At 35.2% G+C, this 23,062-nt stretch overlaps 2 protein-coding genes across 8 annotated transcripts in view; both read left to right on the top strand.

Moving 5' to 3' along the window:
• Positions 1 to 10,640, top strand: part of ERCC6L2 (ERCC excision repair 6 like 2) — a 46,612-nt gene extending 35,972 nt beyond the window's left edge. The window contains exons 15-19 of one of the 5 annotated variants that reach the window (XR_012997476.1): positions 1,030 to 1,110; positions 2,816 to 4,010; positions 4,718 to 4,872; positions 8,375 to 8,442; positions 9,237 to 10,640. Coding sequence is in view for 3 of the 5 variants with exons in the window: in XM_076363216.1 (XP_076219331.1) it covers positions 1,030 to 1,110; positions 2,816 to 4,010; positions 4,718 to 4,989 (1,548 nt within the window). In the remaining 2 variants the exon portion in view is untranslated. The other 4 variants (XM_076363217.1, XM_076363218.1, XM_076363216.1 and 1 more) reach the window with 4 other exon arrangements.
• Positions 7,714 to 22,749, top strand: LOC143173140 (DNA excision repair protein ERCC-6-like 2). Of its 3 annotated transcripts, XM_076363221.1 has the most exons (4): positions 11,800 to 12,367; positions 13,608 to 13,765; positions 19,463 to 19,650; positions 21,534 to 22,749. In XM_076363221.1, exons 3-4 carry the CDS (start codon positions 19,526 to 19,528, stop codon positions 22,465 to 22,467), a joined length of 1,059 nt encoding a protein of 352 aa, XP_076219336.1. In that variant the 5' UTR covers positions 11,800 to 12,367; positions 13,608 to 13,765; positions 19,463 to 19,525; the 3' UTR covers positions 22,468 to 22,749. The 3 variants fall into 3 exon arrangements, with proteins under 3 accessions (XP_076219337.1, XP_076219336.1, XP_076219335.1); XM_076363222.1 differs by lacking the exons at positions 11,800 to 12,367; positions 13,608 to 13,765 and adding an exon at positions 7,714 to 7,925; XM_076363220.1 differs by having other exon boundaries at positions 11,800 to 13,765.
• Positions 22,750 to 23,062: the final 313 nt, after the last annotated feature.

The raw sequence follows: 23,062 nt of genomic DNA on the forward strand, positions 1-23,062 counted from the left end.
TTAAACAGTACCTGCCTATTCAGTGCCTTAAATGAAATAGGTATGCTAATTTCTTGCTCTGATGTAGACCAGATAAATTCCCTTAAATCTCACAAAAAACTGGAAAAAGTTTGGATTCTATTTTCCAAAAGTTTGCTAATATATTTCTTTTCCTAATAAAAATGCCATAACTTACCTTTGTGAAACTTTCACATATTGTCAACTTTGTGCACAGATACCTTTTATTCATCAGTAGCTCAGAGTGACCTTTTAAGCCAGAATTCTGATCACAATTTTTTTTATGATCATAGTAAGCTTTGTATAGTATATTTTGAGATGTCAAAAACTTTTTAATAAAATATATTTTATCATGCTGGATTTAAAAATGTTACAAGGTGGAAGTAAATAACTGAGGCTTAATATTTTAAGACTTATTTCTTAGTTACTCTAAAAAGACTGTTGGTTCTATTCCATAGCATATAGTGCACCCTGGTTTTGAGTGTATGCAGTATTATACCTTTTTCTATCCGGCCTGTATGCTGCAGGTAATTTGCATCTTGGAATTTATTGTGTCTTTATTCTGGGTTTCTTTCCATCCTTCCCTTTATTTTGTTACTCTGCCTATACTAGGAAGAGGCTGGGGAATGTGATATCGCAGTGTAAAGGCAGCATAGCCAAAAGAGTAATGTGGTGTAAGAACATGTACTTTGGGGATATTAATCCTAAAAGTTCACTAAAATAAATCTAAATTAAAACATGGCATATAATATGAACATTGTAGCAGGTGTTCTGCTTTGGAAAAAAGGTAAAAATTATTAAAACAGTGTATGCATAAGATCCTCCCAATTTATGCAGTATGTTACTTTTTCTGCAGGTTATGGGTTAGGTCAAAGAGCAGTAAGTGCCAAAATATCTTACTCTGGTCTTTGCTGATTGTACTTCTGATGCTTATATCTCTGTAGAAAAAAAGAGAAACTATTTTTTTCTGGGCTTGCCTTTGTTAACTTGAACAGATACAATTTTCATTCTATACATTTTTGATTGTTTTAGAGGGAAGGGCGAGTAGAAGCAGGAGTCATGACGGCAACTACATGGCTAAAGGAAGAGAGTCCTCCATGCGGCTCAGAAAAGGTGAGGTGTCTTTGTGGACTATGGACCAGAGCATGACAGTCCCTCTAGTTCCTGATACTACAGTGGCAAATGTGGACGTTATGTTGTTAGGCTGGTAATGCTTTTACCCTAGATTGCACTTGCCATCTATTATTGTCTGCTTGCCCTTGGTTTTACATATTGTAAAGCTTTAGATAATGTCATGCTGTCTGTATTTAAAGTGGAATATTCTGAACATCTGGTAATATGGTATTCTGACCTTTACAACACTTGGATATCCTCAGTCTGAATGAAGGTATTACTAACATGCTCTTATTACAGAGCAATATTGTTTACTGAAGCATTGCTCTGGAGTGTCTTAAGAGTGACAGCCTTATGGTATGATATGACGATATGATATGACAGCCTTCTGATCAAGAAGTCAGTTGAGAATCTAACGCCTACTGTTGTTTAGAAGATTTTGGTTAGGGAATTGTGGAAAGGAGTACAATTGATTTAGAGGATTGAAAGTTTGCTTCAAGCTTTGTGGACCTCTGTGGAAGACATGGGCTATTTAGTTGATGTAATCAGACAGTGATTCCTACCAAATCAATGATCTGTTCAACACTGGTGCTTTTTTTTTTTTTTTTTTTTTTTTGAAATAACATATCTAATCATTTCCTCATTTCCTTCTGGAACAAGAATTTTTTTTTCCCCCTTGTAAAGGCTGGGTTTAATGGGAGCACTTTTATGAAGGTTTTTGAGTGAACGCTGTTCAGATGATTTGGGAAACAAACAGTTAGGTCTACAATATGGCCTCTAAGCATGAAATTATCATTAGATAAGATCACACTGAATAGTACTGAAAATTAGCCACTGTCTCTTACGCTTTTTGGAGATTTCTGTGGGTAAATGTCAGTGTTAATTTAAATAAGTATGCCATCACATTGGTCATAACCTCACATTGCTAGTACATCACTGTACAGTCATGATCTCACAGTGGATTTGGTGACAAACAGTGACTTTTTTAGCTCGTGTTAAATGCTTTTTGATATATCAGGATTAATCTATTTTAAAACTTCTCTCATGTACAAAAGTTCAGTAATTACCCTTCTGACTTTTCATTTACATATTGTCATAATTCTTATCTCAGTAGTACACAGTTTTGGAGTTGTATTCTGGACTTCTGTAGCTTCAAACTGTTTTAAGGTTGCCTGGAGGGTAATTTTTGTTTGATTACAGTAGGCCTCAACTAATTTTAAGAGCAGAATGTTATGTGCTCATAACTCTTCTAAACTGTGTTAGCCCCCATATACAAGGAGGTTGACCACTGCTGGGAGATTTTTTTTTTTATGAATGTCATTACACACTATTAAGGTTTGAATCATGAAGTCAATTTTCAAACTACCTTTGAAAGGTGAAAAGTTGCAACAAGTTCAGTATAAACTAGAAAAATACGGGTGTGGATTGTGAAGACATAGGTTGTTTTAGCGTGCAGCATATATAGTCTCAAATATATATTTTTGGTTATTTTCATTGTTGTTCTGCAAAAGACTTTCATATAATTTCTCTTCATGATTTGTTTTGTATTTACTTTCTATTTGTGTATTTTAATACTGTTTTGTATATTTTTTTTATTGAGTAACGTAGTGAAAACCCACTTTTTTTACACTGCTTTGGAACTAGGTGCGTTCCATATATTATTTATGTTTTAAATACTTTTGCTGTAAATTATGTTTATTTTTAGTACGAACAACCAGACTGTAAAGAAGATAGAGATCCTGGAAGCATTCAAGCACAATTAAAGAGTGAAGAAAGGAATTTTTGTGATGACTTTAGTGATGATGATATTCTGGAAACTTCTGTGAAAAAATGTGGCAGAAGGAAGCCTTGCAATGCAGATAATTTAATGGTAACAAAGGGACAGCTTTCCTTAATGCAGTGTGGATTCGCTAAATTGTTGCAGAGAGAAATTGAAACTACCAAAGAAGAGTGTAATAATTATAGCTCTCATCATTCAAATTCTGATAAGACTGTAAGAACAAATGTAAATAGCAAGCATAGTGATGTTCAGAAATGTCAAAGCCATGTGCATGTTTTGGAGCATAGGAAAGCTGCTCAGTCACTGGATGGAACTGATAAACAAGATATGCGTAGTACAGACTGGCTTGTTTTATCGGCCTCTGAGGAGGAAGGGGATAGAGAAGGTGAGGATCGATGCATTTCAAAGCAAAGTGATGTCGTCATTGAAACTGAATGGAGTTCTGAAGAGAATGATGATGTCATCTTTCCTACCCAAGTTCCAGCATACCAGCAACCAATGCGTACTAAAAAAGTTGAAATTTACAGGTCAGCATCTGAAAACTGTGAAGAGTTAGCAAAAGAAAAAGATGGGTTGGTATTTAAGGGAGACAGTAGGCAACTTGGATTCTATAGTACAGAGTCAAATTTCAGCAAAGTCATGTCTTTTGAAGACATCAAGAACAGCACAAAAGATTTGAAAGGGGCAAGTGACATAAGTGATGAGTCTGATGATATTGAAATTTCCCATAATTCTGAATCAAGAAAGTTAAGAATTTTAAGCTTTCCGAAATGGAAAGAAAGACATGCCCATAAATATGGACTAGGTAGCTTCTCCAAATCTCTGCTGCAATCAAAGAAACCCAATAGAAAAGAAAAGGAAAGTGATTCTCAGAATATAGATGAATTTTCATCCTCTGAAGATAACTTACCAGTTGAGAAAATTCATGCCAGAAAGCAAAGCTCTAAGTGTAAAAGACAAAGAGGCAGAGTTCAGTTTGGGTTTAAAATGCTTCATCCTATTCAAGATACCTCTGTTGCACAAATGAAGTCTAGCAATTATGCTGTGCGTAGAACTTCTGTGAGTAAAACTGAATTTGAACATCAAGAGCAAAAGGTGGAATCAATGGACAGATATTTAGGTAACTAGTCAGTTTTTTATTTTATTTCAACTAAACTAGTAACATATATTTAATTTATCATGGTTGGCAGGTTTTAAGTTCTTCCTGCTATACATGTTTTTGTTACAAGATATTAATAAATGCTCTGCTAAATTATTTAGTAGTGTCTTTCTGTATCTCTCTTTTCACCTATTAGCCTTACTTTCCTGTCTTCTGAGGGGATGGATTGCTTTGTAATATTTTGTTAAACACTTGCTGTCTGTTGAAAGATGCTAAGATTGAGGATTTATTAAGAATTCACAGATCTAAATATTTGAACTGTAAAACATTAAGTCTTGACAGGGCTGTTAAATAAAAACTTACGTACATGAAAAAAACTTATGTGAGTTTGAAATACCATGTAGAAGATTTGATTCTGTTAGAGACTTAACTTTAAACATTAATATTTCAGCCATTAAGTCATACATGCTTTGAAACTGCTTTCTCCATCTGAAAAAAACCACACTGAAAGGGAAGCAGTATTAAACTGTCTGGATAAATCTGAATAAGTCTAATGATTGTTATTCATTTCATAGAGCTGAGAAACTTGGTGCTGAGTGAAATCATAACAAATTTTACAACTTTCATGTAAAACTTTTTAAAAATTACAATATCCTTCTTCAGTGCAACTGTGTACCTTCAGGGTTTTGGAATAAATCTTTGATTATATCTTTCTCCTAATATATCAGATGGAGTTCAAGAAGTGGCATATATTCATTCAAATCAGAATGTGGTTGGATCCAGCAAGGCTGAGAATCGCTTGAGCCGGTGGGCAGTGCGAGACGTATTTGAGTTGAAGCAGTTTTCCCAGCTCCCTGCTAATGTAGCAGTCTGTAGTGCCAAGGTAAAGAGAAATGTTTGGGAAATGTTTTTACTGTTTTTATCCTCATTTTTCATCTTAAAAAGCTCAAACAAACTTGTTTTTCTGTTAATGGCCACCATGAAAGATCAAAGCCACTGAGGATGGGAGGAGGAGGAGGCTCAAATGGAGGTCTAATAAATTACTTTTGTGTTTTGTTTTTTGTGGTTTTTTTTTTTTTTCATTGGCCAGCTCTGAAAAAGTTGGGAATTAAGCAGCAGAGCACCCTCTGTGGGATTTTTCTTAGAGAAATGGTAAGATTAAAGATTGGGTGTTTGAAATCAAATTCTGTGCCATGTTTTTCTGATTTGAGGCTTGAAAAAACTTCAGTTTGTCCTGGATCCAGTTAACAAAAATCCAGTTGCCACAGTACATGCCAGAATTGCTGTGGCATAAAAAGTCAAACATAAATCAGTTTGCAGGTATTTTTTTGGGGGGGTGGACACATGCAGTTGCTATAATAGGTTAAAGTAATGGTCATTATTGTCTATGCTTAATGTCTGAAATGTAAAACTGGAGTTTATTGGGAGTGCTCATTTACAGCAACAGATATGTTTTATGCTTCTTGTTTGTCATGCATCTTGTTTAATTACATTTGGAATACATACAAATCTGGAATAAATTCAGGTACAGCTTCCATGTTTTTGTTCTTATTACATAGTGGTTTTAATCTACTCTGATTGTCTGGACACTTTGTTTGTCTTGTAATAAACATTTTCCGTTTCCTAGACTTACCTTAAGATAAACCATAAGCATAGAATAAGTGATTGATGAATGTGCAGTTTAGTCTTTACAAACATACTAGCAATCAGTATAAAAATTGTAGACAGAAGACTGTGTCGTTCTGAGGTGTTGAACATCAGCAGTGGCTAAAAGAGTTTCTTCCAGTGTTGTTGATGTACTGTATTTAATTAAGCCATTAGCAGGGATGCCAAAGAATTTTTGCACTGGGAGGATCAAACCAGGCCAACCAGTAAAAGTGAGGCCTTTTCAGTTCTAACACATTTGCGTTAGAATGTCCCTTATTAACAGAAAAGTTGGTCAAAAATACTCAAGAATACTGTAGTGTCCTTATTTAATGGCAATGGCTGACAACATTAATAAAACTAAATATAAATGAAAGAAAACTTGAAGAGAGTACTTTGAATAGGAGTCTGTTGATCCACTTATGTTCAAAACTAGTTTGTGGGAGTCATTTGTATTGTTCATGTAACTTACATCTCATCATTTAGAGTTTGTGTGACTGCAACTATTACAAATTAATCTCTCTTGATTAACTTGTCAGTCAGTTTTTCTAAGGTATCTGTTTTTCACTCAGAAGCAACAGTAGTATCAATTCTCTTGGCGATTTAAGTAGGAAGAAAAACACCAATAATTACGGAGAAGGCTGCCTCTTCCTTTGCTTCCTGTTCTTTCTTTGACGTAGAGGCACTAATCTGAAATAATCCCTAGATGGCTGCCTATTCTTAAATGTGGAGCTTTGAATATTTTGTGCTCAGCTTAAAAAAAAAAAGAGCTGCCAGAGCTTCATAGTCAACTTTGAAATATGATATACTTAGAATGTTAGTGCTACTATTTTCCTTTCCTCATTATTTTATTTTTATTTTAAAAGGCATTTCATGAAAAACATGATCATTGTTGTTTTTCTGGCCATCAGTCTTTGCTGGTCATTTTTCACTTATTTGCCATCAGTTTAAGCTAAGATACTCACTGTCAGAGCAACTAATTGTGTTATAAAGAGAATGCTGATTTCAAATGACGTTTAATAAAAAAGTTTTTCAACAGATTAAAGTAGCATTATGCTTAATATTAAAAATACAGCTGAACAGTTTAAATTTCCATCATTATTTTTGGTAAATAAAATTATAGTACTAAATACTGGAATGTTAATTGTAACCTGATAGTTATTGAAAGCAAAGCAAAAATTTTGTCAGCTGAAATTTCTTACTGATGTTGCTTTCTAGCATCACTGTTCTAACTGTTTCTTGGAAATTGTTTCTGTTTGCTCTGGGTATCAATGATCACATTCTTAATTAGAAGCTTTTTTTAACAGTGTATTTATATTCAAGCTTTATTTGATAGCATCATGAAGGCTCCTGAATAATGCCCTGATAATATTTATGTCCCTTTTTAAGCACATTTAATCAATTTATCTTACTTCTTAAGTAGGAGTGATCAAAAAAGGATCTCTTCCTTTCACTTCATAGATAGCTCTCTTTGGGACAAAAGTAAAATGTCCTTCGTGTTGTTCAGTTCACCTATGCCAACTCTGTCTTCCTGCTTTGCAATTTTGCTCTGCAATCTGTCTATAATAATGCATTTCTGACTTAATATAAGTTTAAATACATTTTTCAAGAAATGACTATTATCTCTGGGAAAGGGATGCAAGAACTTTTAAAAAGTATTCCATTGAAGTGGATGAGTTGTAGGTTGGGAAATACAGCTTTTCCCACAAATCTTGGTTGAAGACTGAGTGAAACACTTTTACTTCCTGCTTACATATGAATCTAGAATGACAGTTGTAATGATGTTATAAGTAATAAGCAAAAAGTATTAAATAATAAGCAAAAGTAATCAGTTAAGATAACCTCTTGTAAGAACATTGACAATTTGTTGATTTCTTGCTATTGACTAGTCATCTAATCACATTTTGGCTTCACTAAATTCCCATGAATTTTACCATCCTACGTTAAGTTCTTTAGCTTCAGTAGCTATTTTATGGAAATGAGGTGAATATGAGTAACAGCAAAAATAAGTTGCTGGAAAGCAATATAAAAGAAGTCGTCTTCCTGTTTTTCTATCTGCAGTAGATAAAAGGAGTATAAATTAGGTTTATTAGTCCTTCCTTTATTGCTGAAGCATGGAGACTAACGTAGCCACTTGAGTGGTAGAAACTGCTTAAAACAGGAGCAGACTGCAAAACCTGTGAGGACTCTTCCTTCAAAGTGAAAGAGGTTGCATGGGAAGAAGATCCTTGAGAGCCAAGGTAGAAGGTATGGGAGGCAGGGAGTTTTGTTCCTCGAAAGAGAACTTTGAAGGTATGTAGAACATCTTAAGAACATAAGTAACTAATGAATAAGTAAACTTGGGTTTAAGTTGCTTATAAAAAGTGTAAGATTTGAACTTTGGCATAAGAAAAGATGTTTGTCTTGGTGATAGTCTCTTTCCTTAGTTTGACTTCAGAAGGTATATGTTAGGTCTGGACTGTTGGCACTAATGTAATTCACAGTCAAATCTCTCTTAACCTTTTAAACTGTAGGTTTCAATTGAGCATTTATCCAGTAATAAGTAGTCAGCCTGTCCTTCATGTTACCTGTGCTAGTATTCATATACCCCAGCTACCTTTTCTCTGAAGTAATAGAACATGTTATTTTAACCTGCTATTGTTCTGTACAATTAAAGGCTTAAGGGAACAAAATCTTGGTTCTTTTTATGAGAAATAGGTCTTGCTACTATTTCTTCTGTTCTTGCTTGCTTTGTGCTCCAGGTTCCATAACAGTCCTGGTACATGGCTTCAAGACTTCTGCAGAGCCTTTGACTCTTCTTTCTCCCGAGGTGGTAGGGGGCACAGTCATACTCTCTATTTTTGTTTGTTTTAAAAGGAATTGTGTAAATTGACTAGTTTAGCTAGAATGTTCATGTTTATAATACTGCATGCTTGTTTAGTGTGTATTTCCATAAATTCTATATGACTATTGAAAATCGAGTTAGGTAACAGCAATCAGAATATGAAGTCTGCTGTCAAGAAATAAAAATAGAGTATCATGAGAGCTCACCCACAACTTACCAGCTATGAAAGGTGAGATAAAATCTAAGACCAGTAAAAGTAACAGTATAAAGTATGCATTAATTATACAAGTAAGAGAATAAACCATATTTTGGTTGAATATCATTAGTCAAAATAAGTCCTGTCCAGCATCTGAATTAAAGAAAGATAACTATTTAAAGACAGTCTGTGTATGACAATAGTAGAAGCAAACAAATGTGAAAGGTTTTATCACATGATCCTGAAGAAACTAAAATAAATTGTGTTTTTGGGAATATATTCCCTTTATCACAGAAGTCCACAGAATTGCATAAAAGTGGAAGAAGACTCTAGCTGTAGGTGAGTTGGAGTAGCATTTTCAATGAAGAGAGATACTGTTGTCTTGTTATAGAGGGAGCTTTCATAAATAGTCATCTATAGCAGTGGATATCTGCTTATACTTTATTTTGCAAGTATAATTAGGGAGGTACTTAAAAGACTAAAATTTTTTTTTTTAGATAGACATGGTATTTATATACTTAGTATTCTACATTTAAGGGATATCTAGAATTACAGTAAAAATATTTTAATTTACTACCAACAGTTCCTGAATTGTACATATTATCCTGTGTCTGAAGATTGTCCGTATTCTGACCATTGACCACAACTCGCAGTGTCAAATCAATGCAGATTTTGAGAAGAAAGGGCAGAAGAACAGTATGATAATCGTCCCTCAAACAGTTGATGTTTCTGGTAGTGTTGCTTATGTGGAAGGCACCGAAGCGTCAATAATTAGAGGTGTTTAAGACCCTCAGTGATCAAAACAAAGCCAGGGATTTGTGTTCCATGCAGAGGTATGGCAGACAGCTGTTCTGAAGAAATGTTGGAGAGAACAGATTATACATATCAATTTACTCTGTAGTTCTAAAAATTCATTGTACATCCCAGAATCTAAGTGTCTCAGAAAGCAGTCAAGTGACTCTTTTTGCTCTGGCTATTTGTAATCTTTCATAGCAAGTTGTAAGTGTTAAGGCAGAAATTATAGTCAGTTCTGTGATACACAATGCAGGGAGAATTACACCAGGCTTCAGTATTCTAAACATCTGAGGGTAGAAAATGCATGTCATTTAGTGTGGCAGATATCCACTCCATTAAAAATTACTGAGAGCTGGTTTTTGTTGCTTCCTTATGCATATGACTACAAAATACACTTGATCTGCTATTTCATAGAAGATTATTAGTAACAAGGGTTTTCTGGTTGTCTATGTAGAAGTCTGAATGAAGAAGATTATATTAAAAATTAATCTATTGGAATAAATAACTTGTTTTTCCTGCATTATTTTTGTTGCTTTTAGGCTGATTTAATGGCATTGGGTCATCTTTGTTCTGTATTTTAGTTTCAATTGAAGTCTTCTGTTTGCACATGTGTGCAAATAGACGGTTAAAAATTCATTGTTTTTTCACGAAACAAGTGGAAGATTGTCTCTATTACCCCATAACTATCTGCTAAGAAGATAGTTTTTCAATTTGGTTTTCATCTATCTTGTGTGACTACAGCAAGAAGGATATTGAATACAAAAGCTTCTAAAAGAAAAAATGTGAAATGAACCTGTAGACTGGACATGGTGGACTTACAAAGCCAGACTATAATTTTCAGAGCAGACCTACAGGTATTTCAGCCTTTCAGAGGAGGAAAAAAAAAGTCTTGAGTCATTCATGTGATATTTTGCTCAAAATTATGCTAGCATTATTAATTTTGGGGAAAAATTGGAAGTGTTAACATTTTCTCTAAGACTTTAGTCATCTACTAAGTATTTTTAGAGGTTTTGGGTTTTTTGACCCCTTTTTTTTTCTGGTGGGTTCCGGAGCAACCTGGTTGATTTTCAGCACAGGAGCTTGTTACTTTGGTTTTTGGATAACTTGCACTGTTATTTGTGAAGCTTTTTCTTAGCTGCCATAAGAAATAGAAGCCTCCCAGAGGCAAGATTAAATATCTTCTTTTAACGTTTCTAGTCTATTCTGAAGTAAATGACTGCATTCATTAATTAATTTCCTAATTAATTTCTGTGTTAATTGGCAAAAACAGCCTATGTGAAATGTTCTACATGAGTACAGAAGTCTGGAATAGTGTAGTATTTCTTCAATAGGAATTGGGGGGGGGGGCAGGGATAGAGCATGGGGAAGACTTTGGAGAAGACTTGGAGGCTTTGCAAAAAAGACAAAAAATGGGAACAGGACATACTAAATTTGAAAAACTGATGATGTCCCACATTAGAGCTAATTTGCACTTTCTGGTATGTGGAAAAGTATTAGTCACAAGAACTTGTACTGTACCTGTTGAATATGTGGAGTCTTTTATTTTTCCTTCAGTCAACTACATGTTTTCAACTTAAGTTTACTTAAAGTTTTACTGAAAAGAAATGTACAAAGACAGCCATTCAATTGAGGATTAATCACTATGGCAACGGAAATGTGGTGACTGAAAAGGGGGAGGATGTATTCTCCCCTCAGCTTCCTGCCAGCTGTCATATTCAACCTCTGCGGCATGAATTCAGGCCAAAATATAGACTGTGACCAGCTCTAAGAAACTATATCTGTATTTTTATAAATTGGTACAAGAATCGCACTATAAAAGAAGACTTAATCCTCTGAATTGGATGACAGACATTTGGCACTCTTGCCGGTGTTTGACAGAGAAATAACGGGATGCTTTGTAGTAAAACCTGGATTAATGGTAAACCCCTCTTTATGTTATTGCAATGTGGTGTAAATGAGAGAACTAAGCATGCTGTCAGCCTTGGAAAAAACATGCCCTTTGTATCTCCAATGCAGATTTAAGTGCTGTTGAGAATACTGTAAATACAAAAGTTGTGTTATTAAGAACTCCTCTTTATCGTATTTGTATTACATTGACATTTTGTAGATTATTTAAACAAAGACTTTCTATCAGTTATAGTAACTCTGATTGCAGTGTGTTTGCACAGCTTTCAGATTCAACAAGTTTAGATAGTTGTTTACACAGACTAGGCTTTTGGGAGATAACATTCCATTATCCTTGCTCTTCTAGGATGGGGAATGCTATTCAGCTTTAAAATAATTGTTCCCAAATGATTGGCCTGTAATGCTGCTTTATTGAGTTTACAGTTTCAGCTTACTATGGAATTAACCATTTCAGTATGGCTTTTATTTTGTTTTGTTTTTTAAATGCGGTGAGTTGGTATGTGGTGTTCTGTGGAGTGTGTAGTTGCATATTCATTATGGTGTATGTGCGTGGCTTTTGGTTTTGCTGCTGTTTGATGGAGCAGTGAGGGGGCAAAAGAAGATAGGTGCAAGTCCACAGGCTTCTGCTGGAATAAGCAATTACCTTAGCTTTGAATTCTGAGACAGGCTGATTATCTCCTGTCATTCTCAACAGTAATAATAACCATATTGATTTATCGTCAGATTTTTGGTGCAAGAAAGTGATACGGCTTATAGGAGTTCTTTTTGTTAAAGAGTCAACAAATTAAGTAAACATGCTCCCAGTGAGAAATTCTTGCTCTGTTACCTGGTTGGAGAAGAAGCAGACTCAGAAGTAAATGCGAAATAGAGAACACAATCTGTCCTCAGTTGACTTAGTAGTCAATTCTCCACTACCAAGCAAAAGATCAGAGTTTATGGAATGTCCTTCGTCTCGGAAGAGAAGCAGAAAAGCTAGATACGACAACCAGGGGAAAATAACTACATATTACTCTGGTAAAATTTCTTTACTTTTATCAGCAGGTATAGATAAATACTGGTCTCTTGGTGTTGGCAGAATATTTTGGAGGAGTAATTTGGACCCAGAATAAGTCTAACATTTTTCGTAGCTTGAGGAGTATTTCAGCTATTGGTCTCCTGTGATACAATCAACTACTAGATACCTTTGTATTCAGAGCCAACATCCTGAGTAGCTTTGTTTAGTTCAGAAAGTTTGAGTATAAATGTGATTGTCCTACAGTATTCTAAAATTTTAAGGTAGGTTAGCTTCATTTTCTAATACAATTGAGGTACTGACCGTTAGCTATACAATTACCTCTAATTCTCGTTCTACAATCCTGTTTTGTTAGAACAATAGACAAATGCAGTCTGAGTGAGACTGCTTTTCAATTAAGAAAGCTAAATTCAGAGGGAAAAATTAATGTCCACATCAGAAATTATTCTAAAATATTATAAGATTCAGGCTTATTTCAAACTGTGGCATGTGTAAGTCACCATAAGCCTCTGAAGTACATAGTTTGTTCAGTAGTGTATCCTCTGTAAGTAGAAAAGCAATTCTGGTTTATTTAAGAATCAGGTGAAAGTAGAGACATTCTCATTATTTGATAACTTTTTTATTATCTTGACCATATGGACCTCTTTTTTAGAGAAACTACATGAAGTTTTATGTGGACACTGTTACACTTTGTCTTCCTTGGCATGCAGAATAGTTTAGGAAGAAATTCTTGTTTGACATGTGTATGTGTAGAAGAGAGAAGGAAACAAGACCAAGAAGGAACAGTCAGGTAGCAAACACTTCAGGGTATTTATATATGTCCTGACAAGTAGAGGAAACATAGGTAAAATAAAAACAATATCTAAGAATACCATATGTTCAAGAAAAGCATATAGAAAGGTTATAGTAATTCATACATATTATGGGAAAAGCTCCCAGGGAAAAAAACCAAGGAAAACTATAAGGGCAAAAAAGATTAGCTGAAATAATTTAGAATTGTAATTTGGGTAGATAAATTCACTGTAATGCAGTAAGTATCACCTGATAAAAATAGTAACAATCATCCAGACCCCACTGCAACTCTCAATATATCTGGAAAGTCATGTATTTTCTCAGGTCTTGAGGGGAGTGGGAAAATAGAAAGAAGAATATGGCATAAGGGTTTGTTATTTGCTTGCAAGCTGTTTTTTAAAAGGACAGTCATACTGAATTCACTGTATTTCATGCTTTTGTATGATTTAGGTGACTGCAAGGCAGCTAGAGATTTGCGAAGACCTTTCTTGTTTGTTTTAGAAATGAAAACAAACAATGAAACTGTGCAATGGAAAGTATCCTGGATATCTGGCAGCAGTGGTTTCGTGCATACCTGAAGAGAAAAGCCTGTTAACACTGTTTCAGCTGTGAGTGGGGAAGTCAGAGGGGGTTGTTGCTGACTGGAAGTCAGTATTTGGCAAGATACTTACCATAATGATACTTTGGGTAGTCAAGGCAGTAAAAGAGAGGAAGATGCTCAGACATAGTACAACTGTGGCTGAGGAACAATTATGGAAACATGTTTTCAACTTCAGATTCAGGCTTTTGAAGGAAGTTCATTATCCTCTAAGTCTGGTGACTTGAATTGTCACAAACATGAGACGGCTTAAAAAACATGTATCCCTGCATCTCTGTTGCTTTTTTTTTTCTCTACTCATCTTACTCCTAGCCTCTGCTCACCTCTTCTCCCATATATTTTCATCTTGCTGTACTTCAAAAGAGAACAATGTTCACCTTTTTCCTTCCTTGAAGGGGCTAAAGAGAGGAAAAAGGAAGTCACAGGCTTAAGGTGGCCAGTCGTCTCAGTCATGTCTGAGGATGCTTATACAAGGATTAGCATTCATTGCTCCAGAGTGTAGAGCCACCTCTTTATGCCTGTTGTCGGAAGAACAGTTACTGAAATTTTGTACTGTCAAAGACAGACAAAAATTGGTTTTGGTAGGTATATACTATTTTTAAAACTGCTGTAACTGCAGCAGGGGACAGATTGTCACACGGAGCTAACAGATCCAAGAGTTGTTGCAGATTCAAGATGGAATCTCTAAGTAGAAGTTACTGCTGCATTGTAGCACTGAAATTCTTGCTTGATGCTCAGCTGTGTGTCTTCATTCTTCTTGAAGAGTATTACCCTTAAACGTGAACTGGTGTGGGACTCTAAATGTGCAGATGTTACCATTTTTGCTGGACTCTTGATTACAGCCTGTATGTAATATGTAACTCAAAGAAATGAAATTCATTATTGGTATCCAAAACTTGCTATATACTTTTAAGAATAAGAGACATACATAACAAAAGAAGAGGTGATGGAGGAAAATATCTTCTGTGGTAGGAAGATATAGCGTGTTTATGTTGAAAACCCCATAGACTAAATGGAACATGAAAGGTGGAAATTAATGCTTTCTTTGATGTATTTTTTCATAAGTGGTAAGAGTCCCTAGGTTTTCTAAATACTTTTTAAACTATTTTCTGCGCAGCTATGTAGTAATCCCTCTTCTTTCCCATTGCAATATATGGAAAGCCTCTTCAGAGTAAGTGCAGTAAATGAAGAGGGGATAGGATAAAAAAACAAGTGTAAGACCGGAAGGAATGGCTGCACTTTTACATGTTATGTTCCCTAGTTTGCAACAGTACTTCACAATTTCACTGTACTTTCATTAACTTTATTTCTTTCCATTTACTGGAATATTTTCTGTAATATAACCTTTTCTCACATCATTTTTTGAATCCAAAAAATGTTGCCTTCTACTAAACAACTTGCATCTGTGGCTCTTTGTCTTATATATATGCCTTTGAAAATAAATTTCTTCTTTCTTTTGAACTTTGTGTGAAGATTTTCTTGACAGTGTGGGAGTGCACAGTTAAACAGTAAAAATGTTACATTCAGTAATTCAATAGAAATTTTTTGTCTTCGATATTGAAGGAATTATTTTGCTGCACCTTTTTCCCCCTGCCAAGATACTGGTTTGAGAAGAGAGAAAATGTGAAGAATGCAGAAATATGTAGTTGTGTTACAGATAATTCAGTATAGGCACACTTACCAGTAAGTATGTGTTCAAGTTTAAGTGCAAATTTTCCACTTTGAACAGTGGAAATTTCATAACATGCACTGCAAATGCATAGTGTCTTCAATATAGTTAAACATTCAGTAAAGACTAACTGCTTTCATGACTGCTGTAAATTTTTTTGTAAAAATTCTTTTAAAATACATATAGCAGATACTGTATGTTATACTAAGTATTTCTTTAGCTTTGCATCATGTGTATTTCAGAAGACTAATCAGAAGATGTGCTTTGCAGTGCATGAAGAATATGTTTTAACACACAGTATGTTTGTGTGATGGTATAATGTTTGGCAAGAATACTTTTGGATTTCTATGCTGTAATTTTTAGTTGTCATTCAGAATAACTTGTTCTAAATCATGTATTTGAAACTTTTAAACTTATCTACATTTTAAAGTGAGAGAAAAACGTCCTATTACTACTTATTTAGGTACTGGATGAAATCTTAATTCCGGGAGAAAGAATTTGTGTTGCTATTTGTGCCATTTGAATTTTTTGACAATTTTTCTTCTACCTGTGTTAAATTGGTTAACATTTTTCAGCAGGTACATGGCTGAGCCATAAAGTAAAGCCAGACTTGCTATTTGGCAAAACAGTTGGATTTTGACCAAAAAAATTGACTTATTCTTCTTTCTTTCTTTCTATTGAATCACTCTTTCTAGTCCTGAGATATGCTTATGGATTGGTCACTATCATCTTTCCAGCTTTCCAATAATGACTTGAAAATGCTGTAGTCAGCTCTTATATCATTAAAATGTTCTTTCAAGAAGTTCAGCAACACTTTTACTTACCTATGTACATTAATTAATATACAGCACTTTAAGTTAAACAAAGATAATGTGCACTTCCAAATGCACAGCACACTTCTTGTGTTGAAGGATTTTTGTTTCCTTTATTATTCCATTCTTTTGGTCATAACATTTATTAATTCATAAAGGGTCTGACATTCAATAATATAAATAGATTGTTAAATGTGCTAGTATCAGTAGTGTATGAACAAGAGGCAGAGGTTCCTAGCTGAATCAAATTGTATTATTTCAGTCTTGCTTTGCAAGATTGCCTTATGCGTATGATATACTTGATAATTCAGGTGAACAAGACCAGTGCTGTAAAGTCAACATGGGATTTCATGTAGGAGCAAATAGTGGGACACACACAAAATAGTTTGGTAGAGAAAGTGCTCGAGGAACAGAAAATAGAAAGCTGAAAGGAAATGTTTATCATGAAATAGATTTCAATCGGTGAGTTAGAAGGCAAACATTGAAAGAGAATCAGAAAGAAATCAGCCATGAGAGGGAGGAATTAAGGAGAGTAATACATGTAGTCAAATTCAAAAGGAAGCAAAATAGTGTGGACTGTTTTCAGTGCTGGAATGTTGACTGCAGTTTTCACTTTTTTTAATGGTAACGCTAGTAGAAAGACACAGGGAATATTTTCATCTATATGTGTGTGAAGCTTACCTCTACCTAGAGCCTCATCTATGTATTGCTCAGAGTAACAACCTTCAGATTTGACCTTTAACGAACATGGAGACATCTTAAGAAAAACTGAAATAAGTGTTTTACTGACAAAATGTTTATCATTTTTTAAAAAGAAATTATTGGATTTGGGATTTGTGGGCTGGATTTAAGTTGACAAACTTTCAAAAACATTCACAAGTTCAACAGAGCCAGTTGTGGTGTTTCAGCCTAACCGGGTGCCATTTAATCAATTGGCTTTGCTGCAGAGAGCTGAGTAGTTTTTCAAGAGTAACTCACAGTGGCCGTGTGCTTTCACTGGCATTAGCTCCTGCAACTCTTGGGGTGACTTGTTTATAGTAACTTCTTCTACCTTCAGGAAAAAACTTTGAGCCAGCTAAATCGGGTGGAAGAAGAGGAGCTCTTTGTGTGCACTGTTGTTCTTTCGGGTTTGGCAGTGTGGGTCAATGTACTTAAAAGTTTTGTACTTCCAGAACGAAATATGCCATTTGTGAGTTTATTTGCAATTAGCAGTACTTTTTATATTAATTCTGATTCTCTGCAAAGACAAGCAATTTCATGACTTCCAGTGTGTTTACAACATTTGGCTTTTTTCCCAAAGAGATTTTTAATCTTCTGTGTTTGAACAGATGTGTAAACCAAAGCATTGCTGCCTCATGTACTTTGGTCTTGTTTAATAAGAGGTGGATGGATGCACATTTATGGGGGTTTAAAATACTTTTAAGACAGGCATTGACATGGTTATGCTTGTATTCTACGCAAGTTGTGCTTGCTTGAATTAAATTACACAATCCTGATTTCCTGACAGAGTGACAAATACGCTGGGTCTTATCATAGTGAGACCTGAATACTATAAATATTTTTCATGCAAAAGTTCCATCAAAATAAATACATTTTAAAACCAGCATTGCTTTCTTCTTTCAAAGTACATTCACCAAGTAAAGTTCTGTATTACCTATGCGTATCTTAAAAAAGTAAACATTTTAAATGCATACAGAATTAGCAAGAAAACACTAGAATACTTATGCTGTAGATAACATCTGTTAATTCAATCTTAATTTTGTTACTATCATCATAACATTATTATTGGGAGATAGGGTTTTTATCTTAATTGGGGCCTTGGTTTCAGTTTTGTGTAGTATAACTTTTAGTAGTGCAGTGAAATTTTAATCTTTGGAGTTGTGCATTTAGCTTAAAGAGTGAAAATTTATGCCTGTAGGTCCCTTACTATTAACATCTCTTTCTGTATGCTAGTTTGAGGTTACTTGCCAAAGTAATAGATTGAGAACAGATGTGAGATCCTAAAGCTCAAGAACATTGTGAACAGCCCATGGAAATAAAGGAAGTGGACATGGATCAAATAGAAACACATTGGGAAGAAACATTGTAGATCCAAAACCAAATTTTGAACTGCAGATGACAAAGTGTGAACACAGTTTGTGTTTTCATCTCTCAAGTAGCGTTAGCAGGGGGATTGAGGACATTGCCAAGCAGTTATTCTTTCCTCTGATCTCATTTGGTGGCGGGGGGGAAGGTAATGTTGCTTTTCTGGTTTTCCTCTGTTTTTCCCTGCTCTTCAAACACATTCTTTAATTTTCCTATTTCCCTTGGCTTGCCTTTTGGGAAAGGGAAATTTTGACAAGAATTTGTGAGAATTTCTGAAAAATAACGAAGGTTTAAATAGGATTATATTTTTGTGCAAGACATTGACTGTCAATGCATGATGAGTTGATCTGTAACATGATCTTCTTGAATTTGATTGAAACATTAGCTTTTTATGACCATTACATTTAAAGTTTTAATCTTAATCAGTTTTGTCAGTGTTGTAATGAAAGTGTAATGTTTTTCTGTTCATTTATAGGTAAGTATAGTGATACCTCTTCTGAAAGTATCTTTACAACTCTGAATAATTGTGTGTGTGCATTAGATTGATATTGACAAAAATGATTTTTACCTTAGCTTTGGTATCTTTGAATAGTGTTGTGATTATTTATAGTTTTTCTTTGAGTGTTAAATTGCTAAAGTAACTAAGAGTTCTGAATATGTACTGTGCAAAAATTGTGTAACATAAATTAACAAGCAGGAAGCAGTGAATCCAAATAATCCATTAATCTTGATACATAATATCTTCCTAGATTAATTTATTAAGACTGTAAGCTATTAAAACAGGCATTTTCTATTTTATAGTAGTATCTGGAGGCTGTAACTGAGATTTGGGTCCTGTGGCACAGGATTAAGTATTTGTATAAACCCTGTTTATGCATTAGAGAACTTAGATCTTTCATTTAGCCTCACAACTAACCCATTTGGGAAAATATCCCACCTTATTCTTAGAGAACCAAGACTTGCCTTCAGTGTCCCTGGAAGTTTGTGACTGAGTAGGGAGTTTACACTGCAGCTCTGAATCCCATTCTTAGCACTCAAACCATTGAGTGCTAGCTAAGAATGACAAAATTGGGCATAGTAGAGCTCATCGCTATGTCCCAGACACTGCTCTTTTGACGATTTCCATGTCTCATTTTACTAGAAAACTGAAGAAAACCCAGAAGATGACACAGCAGAGAAGAACATTATTAAAGGAGGGCAAAAAATGTTGGCAAACAGTAAGAAACATCACCTGTATGTTATGCATCCTGTGACCCAGAAAAACAAGCAAGTACACAGAGTAGGTTCAACCACCTTCTTGGTTGGAAAGACACCCAAAGGAATCCGCAGGTGAGGCTGTTTTGGTGAGGTAGAAGTAAAATTCTAAGCTTGAAATGAACTTCCTTCTGGGCAGTTGCTTTTGTCTCTGTCTCAACCATACTCAGGGAATATTGACGATTTTCTGTGGCAAGAGCGGAACTAATGGGAAACTTCCACTCACACTATACAGAGAGTACCATAATTGATTAATAAAATGAATTGAACCCACAAATCACTCTAACGTGTTGATTCAATGTGTCACATTACATAGCTGTGCAGATGTCATCACCACCAGTATTCATGGTATGTGCACCAGGCAGTACTACAACCCAGTGTTTAAACTGTATAAAGCAAGAAATTTTATAGTGTGAGCTTCTGACTGCCTACTGGTTTTACCCAGCTCTCATCACTTTCAATGAAAGACTGTTAAAAAAAAATTGGACTGTGTATTTATTTTTTAACATGGGGCTCAATATTGTTTAATACTTCTTTTAATATATTGTTTCCCCCTTATGTTTGGAAGGATTATAATTTTTGTCTCCTCATTTTCCCTTTCTCCCCAAACTACTGCTATTATTAATATAAATACTTAAATTCCATTGTTAAATAGATAGAAGTTCAATAACAATAGCCAGATGGTATGTGGAAATAGAAAGCAGAAAGCTGTAGCTAACTAGGCAAACCTATAGAACTGGGATTTGGTATATATTTTAAATTTATCCTTGAGACAAATAAATTATTATGAGAGTTGGTATGTAGGTAATATCTCTTAAGTGTTCAGGATCTGTCGTATTAGCCAGCTGGCATCAGCTATCCAAACTGTTACTGTTGAAGTGCCAGACTTGCTTACTATTATAGATACTGAAAATGCTAAATATTTAAGAGGCAGGTAGAGGAGAACCCTTCATGCTAAAAATACTGAAAATTGTACTCATCAATAATTTGTTGAGGTAAAAATTTTCAAAAGCAATGAAGTAATTAAGGATGTATTCCAAGATCCTAAAGCAATATCTAGCAAAAAGCTTAAGCACGTTAACTCTTAAACATTAAGCAGGTCATCTGTTAGCATGTCACTCGCAGTTGTACTTTGTAGTACATCTGGATCCGCTGTGGAATGAATGAGGATGATTAAGTGCCTCAGTTTGGTGTGTTGTAGTTGTAAGGTTGTGTGGGAAGCCGTCTGCAGTCACACACCGCACGCAAAAGGGTATAGCTGGAGCTAGCCAGTCAAGCGGTATTTGAGGCCAAACAGGGTTAAATCTCACCGCCTACTGGAGCACTCATACAGGAAAGGCAACATGTTTGATACCCGTTCTCTGACAAGGAAGCATAAACCCACCTCTCCAGCCTTCCAGTTAGGTTACCTGATCCCAAACTATGGCTAACTTGATTAGGATTATCTCCTTTAGTTAGAGCTTGGCCTCTTAGCAGAAACAAATATTACATATCTCACTAGATAGGATGGAGGGGACAGTCCCTGTCCCCTGTGAATGTGTATATCCAGCTTGTGTTTAGCAAGTCTTTTAAAAGGAGTTTGAGCAACTACTTTGTGGTTTTTGGGTTTTAGTTTGTTTTTTTTTTCCTTCCCAAAAAACTCTCTGCCACCTGTCCATCTGCATCCTTCTGAAGTCTGGTCCTTTGGTATGTAATCTTACCTACACTGAAAGTCAGTAAATCTTTGGGTCGTAAGCTGAGGAAATCACACTGGAGTTTGGGATTCGGAAGTCACTTCAGTTCTTCTAAGGTTGTTCTCCTTTTTGCTAATAAAACCAAACAAAGCTCCTAATAAGGAAGTTACTTTTAGTGATTGCTTTCTGGGATACGTGAAGTATGTGAACTGAATGAATTGCTTGAAGGCTGCTTTTGTTTCTAGTTAAAGGTGTCAATGCATTTTTCCTTCTTGATAATTACAGGAGACAATTTGAGGAAATGGTATCCCACTTTAATATGGGATCAGTGGAAGAACTGGCAGAACATATTGCAAAAGCTACATCAGAAACAAGGCAGAAGATGTTGAAGGAATTCTATGTTTCCAAGCATCCAGAGATGGAGTCTTTCTTTCCAGTTGAAATACCAGCTTCACATGACAATGAGGAAAGAGAATTGGGTACAACACGCTCCAGACGAAGAAAATCCATTGTTAATTTTGGAAGATCTACATCTAGATCTTCATCAGCTAAAGGTCTATTTCTGAGTGGAACTACAGAAACACAGAGCCAGCAGAGCCATAAGGGAGAAGTAGAGCAACTTGCAAAATGTAAACAATCACCCACTGTTGCTACTCAACATATCGAAAGGAGAAACAGTCAGGCATTCAAGGATTTTATGGCATCTGGCTCATTAAGCAGTAAATCAGAAATAATTGAGGTGCTGTCTGTAAAAAGTTGTGAAGGACAGCAGGACTCCAAAGGAACACAGCTGCCAAGAAAAAGATCCCTGTCTCAGTCAGAAAATGGGGAGAGAAAAGCTCAGACTTGTAAGAAAAAGTCTTTTTTGGACTTAGTTGGAGATACCTCTATTCTCAATGACATCTTCAGAAATGATGGAGACGGGCCTACAGAATCACCAAGGAGATTCCCTTCAGGGCAGGTAGAAAAATCAAAGGAGAGACCAAAAGACTTCTGGGACATGCTGAGTGAGCAGAATGAGGAAAGCCTCAGAAAGCTCATGGACATAGCAGTCGTAGAGAAGCTATGTGAAAGAGCACCTCATCCCCCAGTGACAGAAAAGAGAGAAGTGTATGAAAGTTCTCTTTGGAAACAAAATGAAAATTTTCTATGGAAAAAATACAGTCCAGATGATTCAGATGAACCATCCACTACTACATCTTGTAATGTAGTAAAATGAAAGTTTTCTACGTGAGTTGAACTATAATTATCTTAGTTAAACATTAAAATATGCACAACTTCATCAGTATGCAGCAAAATGTGATATCTCCATGAAATTAAAGGCAAAGTGATGAAATCAGATTTATGATGATATGGATTCACGTTTTACAGATGTGAATATATATGTAATTACATATGTAATATATAGTACATATGTGCATATATAGTTCATAGGTACTATATATTATTGTAAGCGATGATATATTAATTTTAAATTAAACTTTTTAATGTTCTGAGTGCACTTTGCTTTCTTGCATCCTGATTTTATTTCTAGACTCAGTAGCAGTACTAAGTAATTTTCCCCCTTTACTTCCGTTTGGATACCCTCAGTCATCTCAGCAGAATGTAATGATATTAAGAGGATCTGAGAATGATACTCCACATATTTTCTGAGCTACTAGAGACTTGGGGACTTCATGAGACAGGGATGATGTCTTTGCATCTGATAACCTTTGGATTTTATTTTTCTTCTATGATTTTGCTCAGTCTCTTTGAAGCTGTGGTGCTTCTAATTCAGTATCCTGTAGCAGTGAGTTTCTCAGCTTGGTTGATGT

The sequence above is a fragment of the Aptenodytes patagonicus genome, chromosome Z (genome assembly GCF_965638725.1).
Source record: "Aptenodytes patagonicus chromosome Z, bAptPat1.pri.cur, whole genome shotgun sequence".
Taxonomy (NCBI): Eukaryota; Metazoa; Chordata; class Aves; order Sphenisciformes; family Spheniscidae; genus Aptenodytes; species Aptenodytes patagonicus.

Excerpts from the sequence above, each read along its gene's own strand:
- LOC143173140 (XM_076363222.1), top strand. The coding sequence starts at position 19,526 with ATGTTGGCAAACAGTAAGAAACATCACCTGTATGTTATGCATCCTGTG. Across the intron at positions 19,651-21,533 it reads ACACCCAAAGGAATCCGCAG|GAGACAATTTGAGGAAATGG; the intron begins GTGAGGCTGTTT and ends TGATAATTACAG.